Source organism: Rattus norvegicus, chromosome 1, assembly GCF_021556685.1.
Source record: "Rattus norvegicus strain SHRSP/BbbUtx chromosome 1, alternate assembly SHRSP_T2T, whole genome shotgun sequence".
Classification (NCBI taxonomy): Eukaryota; Metazoa; Chordata; class Mammalia; order Rodentia; family Muridae; genus Rattus; species Rattus norvegicus.
The window spans coordinates 27,280,018-27,292,882 of NC_141534.1; the positions used below are offsets into that span (position 1 = coordinate 27,280,018).

Sequence of the window (12,865 nt, forward strand, 5' to 3'; positions counted from 1 at the left end):
CAATAGTAATGGACCTTAAATCCTATCAGAAAGTGGTTGGTTAATCCCATAGCATTCCCGCTGCCACTACTGCAGTGGAGAGCCTGTTGTGTCAATCTAGGCATTGCTATAAAGTAGCTTCCAGGGATCACAACTGGATAAGACTGCTGGTTACCTTTCTCCCCCAGTATCACGAGAGAGGCTTCCTGCACTGTGGAAGCTAGCCAGTAGGGATGAAACTTTCATGATGGTAGCAGCTTGATTTCCCCATATCCTTTGACTCACAGCAACAGAGTCTTAACGCAGGTCCTGGAGGGCCACCAAAAAGCAGTGGCAATAGGCTGTGATGTTTCAGGGTGGTCTTCCTTACTGACCAACTCCACTTTTGACCGTAGAATACATTTTGTTCCAGTTTAGCTCATTTCCATGAAAACTGACCAGGCAGGCTCGCTCCACACATCCTCAGTAGTTAGGATAAAGCTCCAAAATCGATCTGCAGATCAGCAAGGTTCACTTCATACACACAGTCCTGAGGCTATGGGATGCAGTGCTGGGTCTCTATAATGGCCGATATTTATCTATCTAGAGCTTTCCTGTCTGACAGATCTACCTTAGAATATGGATGAACCACTTTCTTCTTGGCTCCCCTCTGCCATCTTTCCTTAGGTGCTTGTTTTTGACAAACACCATGGTGCTCTCCAGAGGGCCAGTAAGGCATCTTTGTACCATTAATGTGTGAGAAGCCTCAGTTGATAATCCTGCTTGCATTTTTTACAATAGGACCAGTTTTATCATGATATAGCTCCTGTGTTGGTCAGTTTAGTTTGTGAATACTTTCTCAGGGTTTTTGCATCAATGTCTATAGAAGAGATTGCCCAATATTTTTTTCCTAGCAACTTCTGTTGCAGGTTTTGTCATCAGGGTTATGCTAACTCCATAAGAATTAACAACAATGGCTTCTTTCCCCCTTTTTTGCGAAATTATGGTGTAATGTTAATGTTATTTTATCCTTGACTGCTAGTGGATTCACCTATAAGGCACCTAGGGCTGAAGTTTTCCCGTTTTGTGATACGCTTCCTTTTCACGGTTGCATTTATTATTTTATGTGTGTGTTTAGTGGTTTTGCTTCAGGCTCCTAAATACGGTGTTCTTTGCACTCATGCTGCTCGTACCTGGTAGAGCAATAAAAAGGAAAGCATCTTAAGGTGTTACCATAGGACATCGTGGAAGCTGCTGAGGAAACTAAAAACTCCTACGCAGCTGGCTCAGGAGATAAAGCACTTGTGCAAGCATGAGGACTAGAGTTTGAATCCTGAGCACTCATATAAAAAGCCGGTGGGCATGGCAGCTGCCTGTATTCCCAGCACTCAGGAGAGGAGACAAGTTGGCAAGTTGGCTAGCCAGACTTAGAAGCTCTGGGTTTAGTGAGAGACCCTGCCTCAGTAAATAAAGAAAGCAGTCTGTGAAAACACCTGTCTCCATGCCTGTGTGCGTGCACATAGATGCATGTCCATCCATTAACATGTCTACATATGCCAAAAAGCAAACACAAAAATATCCCAGAGCATCCACCTCTTCATGGCTGCTGATGCTGGAAAGCAGCGAGCTGGGAAGCCGTTTGCACAGTGGATGCTGAAGGCGTCCTGATGCTGCTGCTCACTGTTCAGGATACAGACAACGCGATCCTTTGGTATCAGGGGAGCAAAAGGCTGTAAACACCTTGTAAAGTCTCATGTCCAACTTAAAACCAAGGTCCAAATCATTTGATAAATTGATTTTGAGGCCCCAGATTGTACCTTTTTCCGTCCTTTTCTTTGGAGAATTTAGTTAATTAATCCACCACTTCAGAGGTCTCTCTTACCTTAGCCACTAAATTACTTTTGAGTTTTCTCATGTGGCAAATTATCCATCTAGCTCAGGTGTTAAGTGGATAATTATGCTTCCTGCTGACACCTTGGAGATTGTTTTACAGTTAAGTAATTTTCTTCTTACAAGATTGAACTTGTTCAGAAGAAGCAGAGAACATATTTTTCAGTGAGGTAAGTAGTAGCATCAGCATTGAACACAACAAAATGCAAAGTCAGTTATGTGTACTCAGAACGTCGCTGTACTGTAGACAGATGTCGGCTGGCACTTTGCAAACGTTGGTTTGATATTAAGAGACATTTGGGGAAATGTTTGGCATGACAGTTATAGTAGCAGAGGAATGTCTTAATTCTTGGAACCATATGAAAATATGTATGAGTGAAATGACATGATGTTGGGTGTTTACTTCAAAACGAGATGCAAGCTCTAAGTAAGTCAAGTCCCCAAAGAGTCTGTATTGGTCATAAGTTGACAATTGCTTAAATGAGAGAATGAGCACATGAGGATTCCTAGCGCCTATCTACCGTTTCACATATGATTGTAATTATTCCTAGTGAAGGCTTTTATAAAACACTGGGAAGATAGTAATTGAAGTAGTAACATCAAACCCAAGTTACAAAATCTGCCAGCACTGATCACTGTTGTCAAGGCCATGAAGGAAGGCTTCATGATTAATCTACTCTATGTACCCATCATTTTTGTCACTATCACTACACAAATGTTACTATAAACTGTAAAAAGGATAAATGGTGGAGTACATGTGGGTGGGAATGTAAATTTCCACAGCCAGACTGGTGAGATGGCTGGGGGAAGGGTGCTTGCCCGTAAGCCTGACCATCTGAGTTGAATCCCCAGGAACCATATGGTGTAAAAAGAGAACTAACCCCTCTACATTGTCCTATGACCTTCACATGTGTCACAAGTGCTAACCCACCCCCTGTGAATTAATTTTAAAGTAAATAAAATAATTTACTACAGCTATTATGTGCAATGAAAGAATGGCTCCTCTCAAATACTCACTACAAAAATATATACTCGTGTGTGTGTGTGTGTGTGTGTGTGTGTGTGTGTGTGTGTGTAATATATACATGTAAAGCGTTATCTCCACTTCCATGTGTATTGCATCGTTTTTCATAAGAGCTAACAGGCAAAATTAACCTAAGTATCTGTTAGTAGACGGAGAAACTATGCTTTACATTGTCATACTTATGAATACACACACACACATTGGAGTACTACTTAGTCTTTTAAAAAGAGGAAATTCTGTCATCTACCACAGCATTACAATGTTGAGTGAGGAAGGCACACACGGAAAGATAACTGCTAGATAATCTTACTCAAGTTAGAATCCGAAAACGATGAAGTTGGAGAAGCAGAGAGTAGCTAACTATCCAGAGCTGGCTGGTAGCAGCGGTGAGAGACATGGGGGTATTTGGTGAATGTTCATCAAAGAATACAAAACTTCAATTAGAAGGAATAAGTTCAAGGTGCTATTGTCCAATGTGGTCACTGTGGTTAATAATGAGAAGCTTGAAGGTTGCTAAGGATTTCAGTGTTCCCGCTCCAAAATAATAAATATTGAAATGAGCTGTAGCCAGTCCACAGTGGATCCATATTTTAAAGCATCACGTTGCACAGTGTAAACACAGATAACTTTGTCAATTAAAAAAAGGCCTCATTGGTCTTACTTACAAAATTTGCTGTATACTGGCTGCCGCTAGGCACCCAAACTCAGCCAGCAGCAGCCTGCTCCCTGAACATCTGGTAGACCCAGATTTTATCGAGAGCTACTATTTTCTTAGCCTGCACTTTGGCTCCTGTATGGTAGGTGCATTCTCCAAGAAGCGCTTGAACGGTTTATTTACTTATTAATGTGATATGTTATACCTTGTTTTAAAACCTGGAAGTGACTCAAATTGAATTTTAATTTAATCCAGAATTCTTAATATGATTAGGAAAGCCTATATGATCACATTTACCTGACACAGCAGCTTCATTCCACATATTTCTGTCCTAGGCTACACACAGTAAACTTTATCCACTGGACTGTGTTCTGAACATAGGCACATCAGGTTCCTGTCTGGGGAGGGACCCACAGTCCTTGGTTCCTCTGCCTGTGGAGACTTTCCCTGTATCACAGTTCTTCAGGCCCTGTGGGAAGCTGTCACTTCTCCATCGTGGCAAAGATAGCAATCTGCACTTAAAATTCTTTTCTTCCAGTAAGCCCAGCATAGCCGTCTCTTCCCATCTCTCTAGAAGTCTTCGTGTTCTTTGCCCTGTGAAGCCCACAGTTTGCTGAAATCTGACAGGTGACTAGTTGTGGGACACACTGTTACGCCATGCACCATCCAAGAGTAAAACTATTAAAAACTTCAACTTAATGCTAACCAGTTCTTGCTTGTAAGACAAATTTTACTTTTGAGGTGTTAAAGGGTTTTTTAATTTAAGTGTATCCCTGAATTAATAGGATATATATTGCTGGGTAAATAAATGAATACACATTGCTTAGTTAAGACACTTGTCAGATAATCTTTTGAGAGAATTGTCTGAAAACGATATACATGTAGCTGTCAAGAGTCAGACAGGTCATGAGTCACACTCTGCCTGCGAAGGGGTGTGGCTCTGGGGAGGAAGTGTGCATTAATTGAAAGGCTTGAGTCATTGTTCCAACTGCCAATTACTGGCTTCCTGAAAATAATTCAAATTCTGAATGTGTAATTCTGAATATGTTAACCTAGAGTAGGCTAGGAAACTTAAAATCTCAAAAAACTTATCCAGGGACTTTTGTGTGCGTGTATGTTTGTCTCATACTACGAAAGCCAGAGGAGAGAGTGCTGGGTGCAGGAAGACGATGGAATTGCCAGTGAGCAGCTGAGGCATATGTGCCTGAGGTCGTCTCCCCGGGCTGGGTAGAGTGCTGTGTGTAGTCGCCAGTTCAGTGTTGTAGGGTAAGGATTTGGGAGCTTTGAGAAAGAATAGAGCGAAAACTAAAGGAAATAAGGTGCCCACGGAAATGGAATAGGTTCTCAGAAAGCCAAGAACCACTGAACAAGAGCAGATGCCTGACCGGATGCTGGATGGCATCCGAGTGTGGTCAGGTAATAAACACCCACCGCTCAAAGAGTAACAAGATAGCCCTGTCCTGCGGAGGCCTGGGATGCTTCTACTCTCCTCAGTGCATGGCATTTCCTTAAGACCCGACTGGTCCAGATAGCTAGAAAAGTGCTGCGTCCATCCCTACCACTTACACGGCTGAAATAAGTAAATGCAAACAGAGGAAGATGGAGGTTAACTCCAAGCATCAGGCAGGAAAGCACTAAAATGGGCCGTTACCTGTTAAATGAAAGAAATTCTGCTTCCATGTGCTAGGAACTGGTGTTATTTTTATAGAGGAAAATGTCCAGGGACCTCAGATAGTGTGACACCCTGCCCTTGTGCTCTGATGCAAGCTCATTTGTTTACAACCTCTTCTTTACTGATATTTTGGGGTTCAATCCAATTTTCCTACCCTCTTTTACGGGTGTGATCATCAGTTCACACGAATGCTTCCTGTGTAAGTCAATGCAGCTGGGGTGAATGGAACATGGCAGCCCTGCCCCAGAGAGCTCTGCATTTACCTCCAGGCCTTTCACAGAGGGTGTTGGTTTTGTGTGCTTGGAACAGCTTCATCCTTACTGGCTAAGTCCTGATGATTCTAAGCTCTCACTGGAAGCTACACTTATTCTGAGAAGGCTGGTCTGATCCGTTCACGTCTGAAGTGACCAAGCTTCCCACACCTTTCGGCGACACCACCCTGTCAGGCCGACATAGCTTCAGTCCGGGTCCAGATGCATGCATCATTCCTGATAGGGACCTGCCGAGCGTCATCACTTAACTCAGTGCCTAGTTCTAAGCAGGGCTTCATAGATGTCCACAGAGTATGCAAAATGAACATTTTGTCATTTTTAAGGATTTGTTACCAGTGTCATAAACCCAAACACTTACTGGTCCATGGGTACTTTTGTCAATATGAAAAGCTATAAAGACCTCTTTCTTGAAGTATAATTCAAAATAATTTACTAGAAAAAATAGTTGGAAAGCCAGTGATCGGAGGATATCTAAACAGTCAGGTTGCTGAGCAAGGGAGACCAACCTGGGTTGTAAAGTGAAACTGTCTGAAAATCTGGTTTAGTCCTGATATCTTACAATGCTAATTTATCCAGAAGACCACAGAGCTGAACTGGGAGAGAAGTGATACCAAGAATGTCACTGTTCACATTTGGATTGGAAACTAGGTGACAGACACATTAAACATGACAGAAAATGACTAAAACAGGAGACGTTAGTACAACTCACTTTTAGAGTAGTAACTTCAAGAAAGTAAACTTAGAGTAAAGGGGAACTGGGATGTTTTCTAGAGTAGTGGTGCGTCTAGACGGTCGTCTGACACCATAATCGCCTTCACACACACACACACACACACACACACACACACACACACACACACCACACACACACACACACACACACACACACACACTGTGAGAGGAAGACTGACAATAGAAGCCTACATGACAAACAATTACAACTCTGATTTTGGCAAGCTATTCCGACATTCTGAGAAACAACACACTCACGCACAAGAGAAAAGAATGTAGGAAGAGTGAGGTGAAAATGGGTCTGGAGAGAGGAAAAAGATAGCTGTTAAGAACAACTACAAATAAAAACCTTAAACTCACACTCACTTTTGACATCGCTGTTCACCTCTCACAAACTTGAGAGAACTCGTGTAAGAGTTAAAGGTAGGGGCTGGGGATTTAGCTCAGTGGTAGAGCGCTTACCTAGGAAGCGCAAGGCCCTGGGTTCGGTCCCCAGCTCCGGAAAAAAGAACCAAAAAAAAAAAAAGAGTTAAAGGTAACAGAAAGCTGGGAGGACTTGCAAATACCACGAGAAGTGATGATCTAACCTGATTATGTAGAAGAGTCTGGCTAGCTTTAAGTGAATGCCCTTGACTGTATATTAGTAGACTGTTAAAGTATAAATTACCCTATAATTTTACATGAAAGTTGTATAAAATGTGTCACAATTTTATTTTTAAAATATCTCCCATAACATTTATTTGTTGATAAGTTTTCTCACCGTTACAAGATTTTATCATTGCACTTAAAATGTCATAATAACACCACTGTATTTTCAGCTGTTTTGTATTTTTTTCATTTGGTGTATGTGTGCATAGAAGAGGAGACTTGCTTGTGCCATGCATATGGGGTCAGAGGGCAACTTTTGGAAGTCGGGCCTCTTCTATTTTGTAGGTCTTGGGGATTGAACCCACATCCTTAGGTTGATGACAACCAGGACTTTTCTTATTTTTCCTATACCAAAGAAGGGGTTTGGTTTCTTTTCGTATTTCCAAGATTGTGATAAAATTGGAGCTATTTATGTGCTTGTCATGGCAGGGCCACAGAAAACTTTAATTTGGGTCATGACTGTTATAGACTAGTAGCTATTAAACTTTAGCACTTTATAGCATCTCTCTTTCTAAAACTGCCCGAAGCATAAGACTGAAGACAGCAGTGCAGTTGAAATCTCTGAGTACTTCTTGGTTGGCAGGGCCCGGGGCCCTGAGTCGTCTGCGCACTGTTCAGCTGGCTCTCTGCCGGACGCTCTCTCACCCTGAAGTTTCCAAAGAGTATGATAGACCACCGCTTCCTTAATGAGCCTGTGGATCGTCAAATAAGTTCGCAAACCTACTCGTCACAGAACGCTTAAACGTTTTATAGATTCTGATTAGGTTTGATACTTAATATAGGTTTCAAAATGACCAGTATTCCTTATGCTATCTGGAAAGGTAGTTGATAATCTTTTCTTGAAAGTACGAGATAATTATATACTCTGTATACAAAGACATTGTTTGCAAATACGAAAACCTTAAAAAACCAGTGGTCTTTTTCTTTTCTGTCTGTTTCTTACACAGGTACAACTTGGCCAAGTAGAAATCAAATGCCCAGTCACAGAGTGTTTCGAGTTCCTGGAGGAAACAACTGTTGTCTACAACTTAACCCATGAGGACTCCATCAAGTATAAGTACTTCTTGGAACTTGGCCGGATTGACTCCAGCACCAAGCCGTGTCCTCAATGCAAACACTTCACAACCTTTAAGAAAAAAGGACATATCCCCACTCCTTCCAGATCAGAAAGCAGATACAAAGTAAGCATGCTCTCCAAACTGGTGGGTTAAAGGCCATGATAGGCTGACCTGTAGTGGGCATTATGTGGGCTTTCTTCTCTTACTCCCTTGTCTGGGCCCTAGGTAAGTGGGTGTTCCCCGTGATTCTGACATGTAGCCTGGGGCGACCCATGTTAAGAGATCACTGGAGAATTTAACTGAAGTTTTCTCTATGACTTAATGGAAAGGCCAAGCTTTAGAGTGGCAGTCATCGTTAGTACCAAGTGCTACATAAATGCCAGGACCTTGTTTCTTTCTCAGTAATGAGCTTGACTTTTTCCGTGGTCTCAATTTCCTTTTTCTCAGCCTCTATCTACATATAATGAGTAAACGTGTATAAAACATTCATTCACTATTCGCCAAGTGCAGGATGTTGTCATGTGCTTGGCCTTTACATGCAATAGGTGACAAACAAATGTGACACAGTCTCTGCTTCAAAGCTCTCATAAGGGTATGCTTGCCAGTTCTCTGTGACTGTGACAAACACCTTGATAATCAGCGTATAGAGGGTAATGCTCCTGTTATCTGCTGGCCTGTTTGAGACACTTTAGTCCAGGGTCCTTCACTTGGTCATTTTGCGCCTGTGTAGGAGAACCAGCTGAGTAAAACTACTCATCCTGTGGTCGTATGGCAAGAGAGAGGGAGAGGGGTGACCAGAAGGTTTGCCTTTAGGCCTTGCCTGTTAAAACTCTGACACCTCTCATTGAGAACAACCCTTTCTTTATCTTACAGGCGTAGGGATGGGGGATGCTTAAGAGTCAGTCTGTTGCAGAAAGAGACATATGCAATGCGTATGTAAGTAGTACCTGGGTAGACACTAACGTTAAGAATAGCCTGATTGAGAAGGAATTGTTCTGGCTGACACAGAGGCGAGCAACTCAGAGAAAGCCTGAGTCATTGCCTAGGCCCAGGGAAGGGAGAGGCAGTGTGGAGATAAGAGCAGGGCAGGCTGAGTCTTGTAGGAAGTCTTCACAGGTTTGAATTTAATTCTGTAGGCATCTGAGAGAAATCGGAACTGTAGTAGTCGAAAGTTGCCATGGTAGGGCAGCCTCTGTTGTGGGATGAAGCCTAGGGAGCTGTCAAGACATAGCGTGTATCAGTCCTGCCCAGAACAATGTCTTGCAACATGTCTCAGCTCACTAGGAGCCTGACCAGCAGCAGAGCCGAGGACTTTTAGGATGGGGCAGTAAGGCTGCTACAGTGTGTCCTCTGTCCTTCCTGACCAGGAAGCAACTGACTGTCTCAAGTCCCCTTTATTTAGGGGCAGTTCCTGCCCACGTGCTGTCTTTGAAGCAGTGGTCACACCATTATTGGTCCTGTAGCCTCAAGGAGACTGGTTAGTGAGTGATTTCCTCTGATCCTCTGTGGTCCTGGTGAGCTGAGTCCAAGTCTCTTCATGACCAGCTGGCCTTGGAAGATGCTTGACTCTTAGTATTTTTATTTGTCCTGTTGCTATGTTCTCTAGTCTCTTTAGCACATAACTACCAAGAAAGTCTTTTGTCCATCTTCTGTAAGACATGCCATCCTGAGCTTATGAAGCCATGTGACTAAAATCATGCCCTGAGGATGTGTGATCTTAATAGAACATTTTTGTTGGATGATGAGCGGTCTTAGGTTGAGGAATCAGTCCAGTTGTGTTTTATTAGTGTTATCAAGAAAAGATTAGGGTTGGGGATTTAGCTCAGTGGTAGAGCGCTTGCCTAGGAAGCGCAAGGCCCTGGGTTCGATCCCCAGCTCCGAAAAAAAAAAAAAGAAAAGATTAGTTTTGGAACTAGTGTTTAATTTTTAGAACTAAGCTATGTCTTTCCATAACATAGAATATTGTACTTTTCTCTAAATTACTTTCAGAATTATATATACATATGAAGCAATACTCAGCTATGGAGTTTTGAAATTAAAACATGAATGCATAATTGAATCAAAATAAAAATAATTGAGTAATTTAAAATGTGATGTTATTACTAAATGGGCAACAAGTACTATAATTTCAGGTACAATTATTATAGGAATAAAATGTCTTGTTTTATTAAAACCATGTCAGGATAAGCATACTTTGTCAGCTTGCATATCTATTTAGCTGTGTGTAGTTTTGAGTGAACCACAGGTACTTGGATAACATATCCCAATAAATAGTGTTCTTTCAATGTCTCTCAACTGGGTTGTAGGTGAGCAGAGGAGCAAAGGACAAATGGACCGGGAGGAAAGCAGAAATTTAGAACAAAAGAAATGTTGTTCAGATAAAGCAGTTTAAATCTTCAGGGTTGGCATAAGGATCACAAGCTAAGTCTGTGCCAGGCAGCTTTATGTCACCGTAACAAAGTGCATTTTACAGGGGGAGAAGATTGCCTCTCGGCTTCGCTCAGTGGTTTGTTATCTGTATTGCCTTGGGGTGCATGATAACAGGAAACTGGAGAGTGGCAGAGGAAGCCAAAGAAGGGAGGGTATGAGGCTCAGTATGTCCTTAGGGGCATACCCACAAGACCAGCTTCAGTCCCTAAATGCCACCCCTATAGAGTTCACGTCAGGTATAGAGTTCATATAGGTAGCAACCCAGCCTTCACCAGCAGCCATGAGCCTTTAGAACATTACAGAGCCAAACTGCAGCATGACTCAGATCTCAGCAAGAGCAAGGCTGCCGCTGGCTGGCTGTAGGTTTGACTGCTTTTGTTGCCCCCGTTTATTCTCTTAGAAGAGAAAACCCCAGCAGTCAAGAGATATTGATTCTTCCTGTTCTATGCTGGCCTTATTTTGAGGCAGGATTCAAGTAATTCCTGAAGCAGTACTTCTTACTATGTTAGTGTGGTGTTCACATAACAGCTCCCATCACTAAAACCCAGGCTACACATTAATTAACACTCCCCAATTTACATGCCCAAAAGTGTCTTGATATTGAGGTAAGGATGGTGCTGACATGGTCATACCAGCAAGCCCCGTGGCATACATGCTCTTAGGGTAGCACTGTAAATTGACACTATAATTTTGGTACTTGAAGTGAGCAAATGGATGTTTTTCCCCTCCATTTTGATGTATTTTAATCATCTATCTCGATAACTAAATTCACTTCCAATTTAGTAAAGTACTCAATGATATGCTTATAAAGAAAAGATAAGGGGGGATATGTTCTATGGAGGAGTAGTCAGCGGGCCTACGCTGAGGCCATCCCTTCCCCCTGAGGGACCAGTCACATGGTATAGGATAGAACAGAGTTTATTCAGGGCATGGGGAGGAGAGTTAAGAGGGTAATAAAGAAAGAGAAAAGTGGGGGGAGGGAGAGGGAAAGGAGAAGAGAAGAGGAGAGGAGAGGAGAGGAGAGAAGAGAAGAGAAGAGAAGAGAAGAGAAGAGAAGAGAAGAGAAGAGAAGAGAAGAGAAGAGGTAGAGAAGTAGAAGCTGGCCATGAGCACATGGAGAGAAAGGGGGAAGGGAATGGGGAGAGAGCGAGAGCAAGAAGGAAAGAGTAAAAGAGTGAGGAGGGGGCAAGCAGCCCTGTTTACAGTATCAGGCATACCTGATACCATAGGGCAGAGCTTAGACAAAACACTAACACTCAAACTATGACGTAAATGAACAAACAAAAAAGACTGCTGGTAATTCCTAACGTTTCCAAATAATATAGTATCTCTTTATGACATTATTTATAGCTGTACACAGGTTTTGTGCCTATCAACAAGTCCTTCTTCACATTTATTTATTTCAGTAATACTGTTCTTGAATCACTAAGTTACAGCATCATTCTAAGACGTCAGTCACTCTGAGCATTTACCATGGCTTTGGCTATCAAGTCGGAAGCACTTAAGGGAGCAGGCTAAAACTGATCTAAAATGTCTCAGTCATTTTCCAGCTGAATGATGCTTCTCACATAAAGATCAAAACTGCCGTATCTGGGCTTTTCGTCTTTATGTTTTCTGTAAAGACCATTGTTAAATATTTATTTTAACAAATGCCAGCAGGACAGATGAAATGTAGCATTTTCAGGTAATCAGAACTCTTGGGCACTCCTTTGTATCTCCTGGTCTCCAGGTAACAGCTTACATCTGGCAATAATTTGAATAAAATTCGATGTATTCTAAACATGTCAAATTCATATCACATTGAATAAGTGCTTTCCTGGGTTGAGAAATATATACCAAGACAACCTTGTCAAGTCAATTTTATTTTTTCCTTCAATTTATACAATTCCATTTCTATAAGACTGACTTCAGTTTCTGAGTAAAAATACAATTTCTTGCCTAAACCATCCCTTTAATGCCCCGATGTCATACTTAATGCCCATCAAGTTGCAAGCGTGTTCGCAATGAGAAAGTTAATGTGGCTTAAATGTACTCACATGACAGCTAGAGACGAATATATCACCCGCACCTGAAGTGTGTCTCCATGGAGACTGTCATTTGGGATTTTATAGAACATTTGTGTAGTCATCTGGTTAGAACCTGTCTTTCCACCTGGTGTCTAGGGGTCCAGGTCTAGGTCGGCTTCATTCATTGCTATTAAGCAGCTACAGACTTGCCAGTATTTGTTGCTGTAAAATTAAATAAAATGCTGTCTTTTACCCTGCACTAGGTCCAGCACTGTAGTGCCCCAAGACATCTGTTAGATCTCTTCATCTCAGTCAGCAAAGCGTCTCACCCGCTCTGCTCCATCCCATATCACACTGTCAATGGCTTCTCTCTGAGCCTGGCAGCAATCTGTCTACCCGTCTAGTTCCCAAGGTAGGTTGCCACCATGTCAATCATACACATCCCAATTTCATGGTGGGCTAGCGTGTCTAACCACCACACACTCTCTTGAACTTAAATTGACGCAGGAAAGAACACACA

The 12,865-nt window shown here is 42.2% G+C and overlaps 1 protein-coding gene across 1 annotated transcript in view; it reads left to right on the plus strand.

Moving 5' to 3' along the window:
- Rnf217 (ring finger protein 217) overlaps window positions 1–12,865 on the plus strand; it is a 91,874-nt gene that overhangs the window by 54,778 nt on the left and 24,231 nt on the right. The window contains 1 exon segment of the mRNA NM_001106204.1: window positions 7,799–8,032. Within this exon segment, the coding sequence (NP_001099674.1) occupies window positions 7,799–8,032 (234 nt within the window).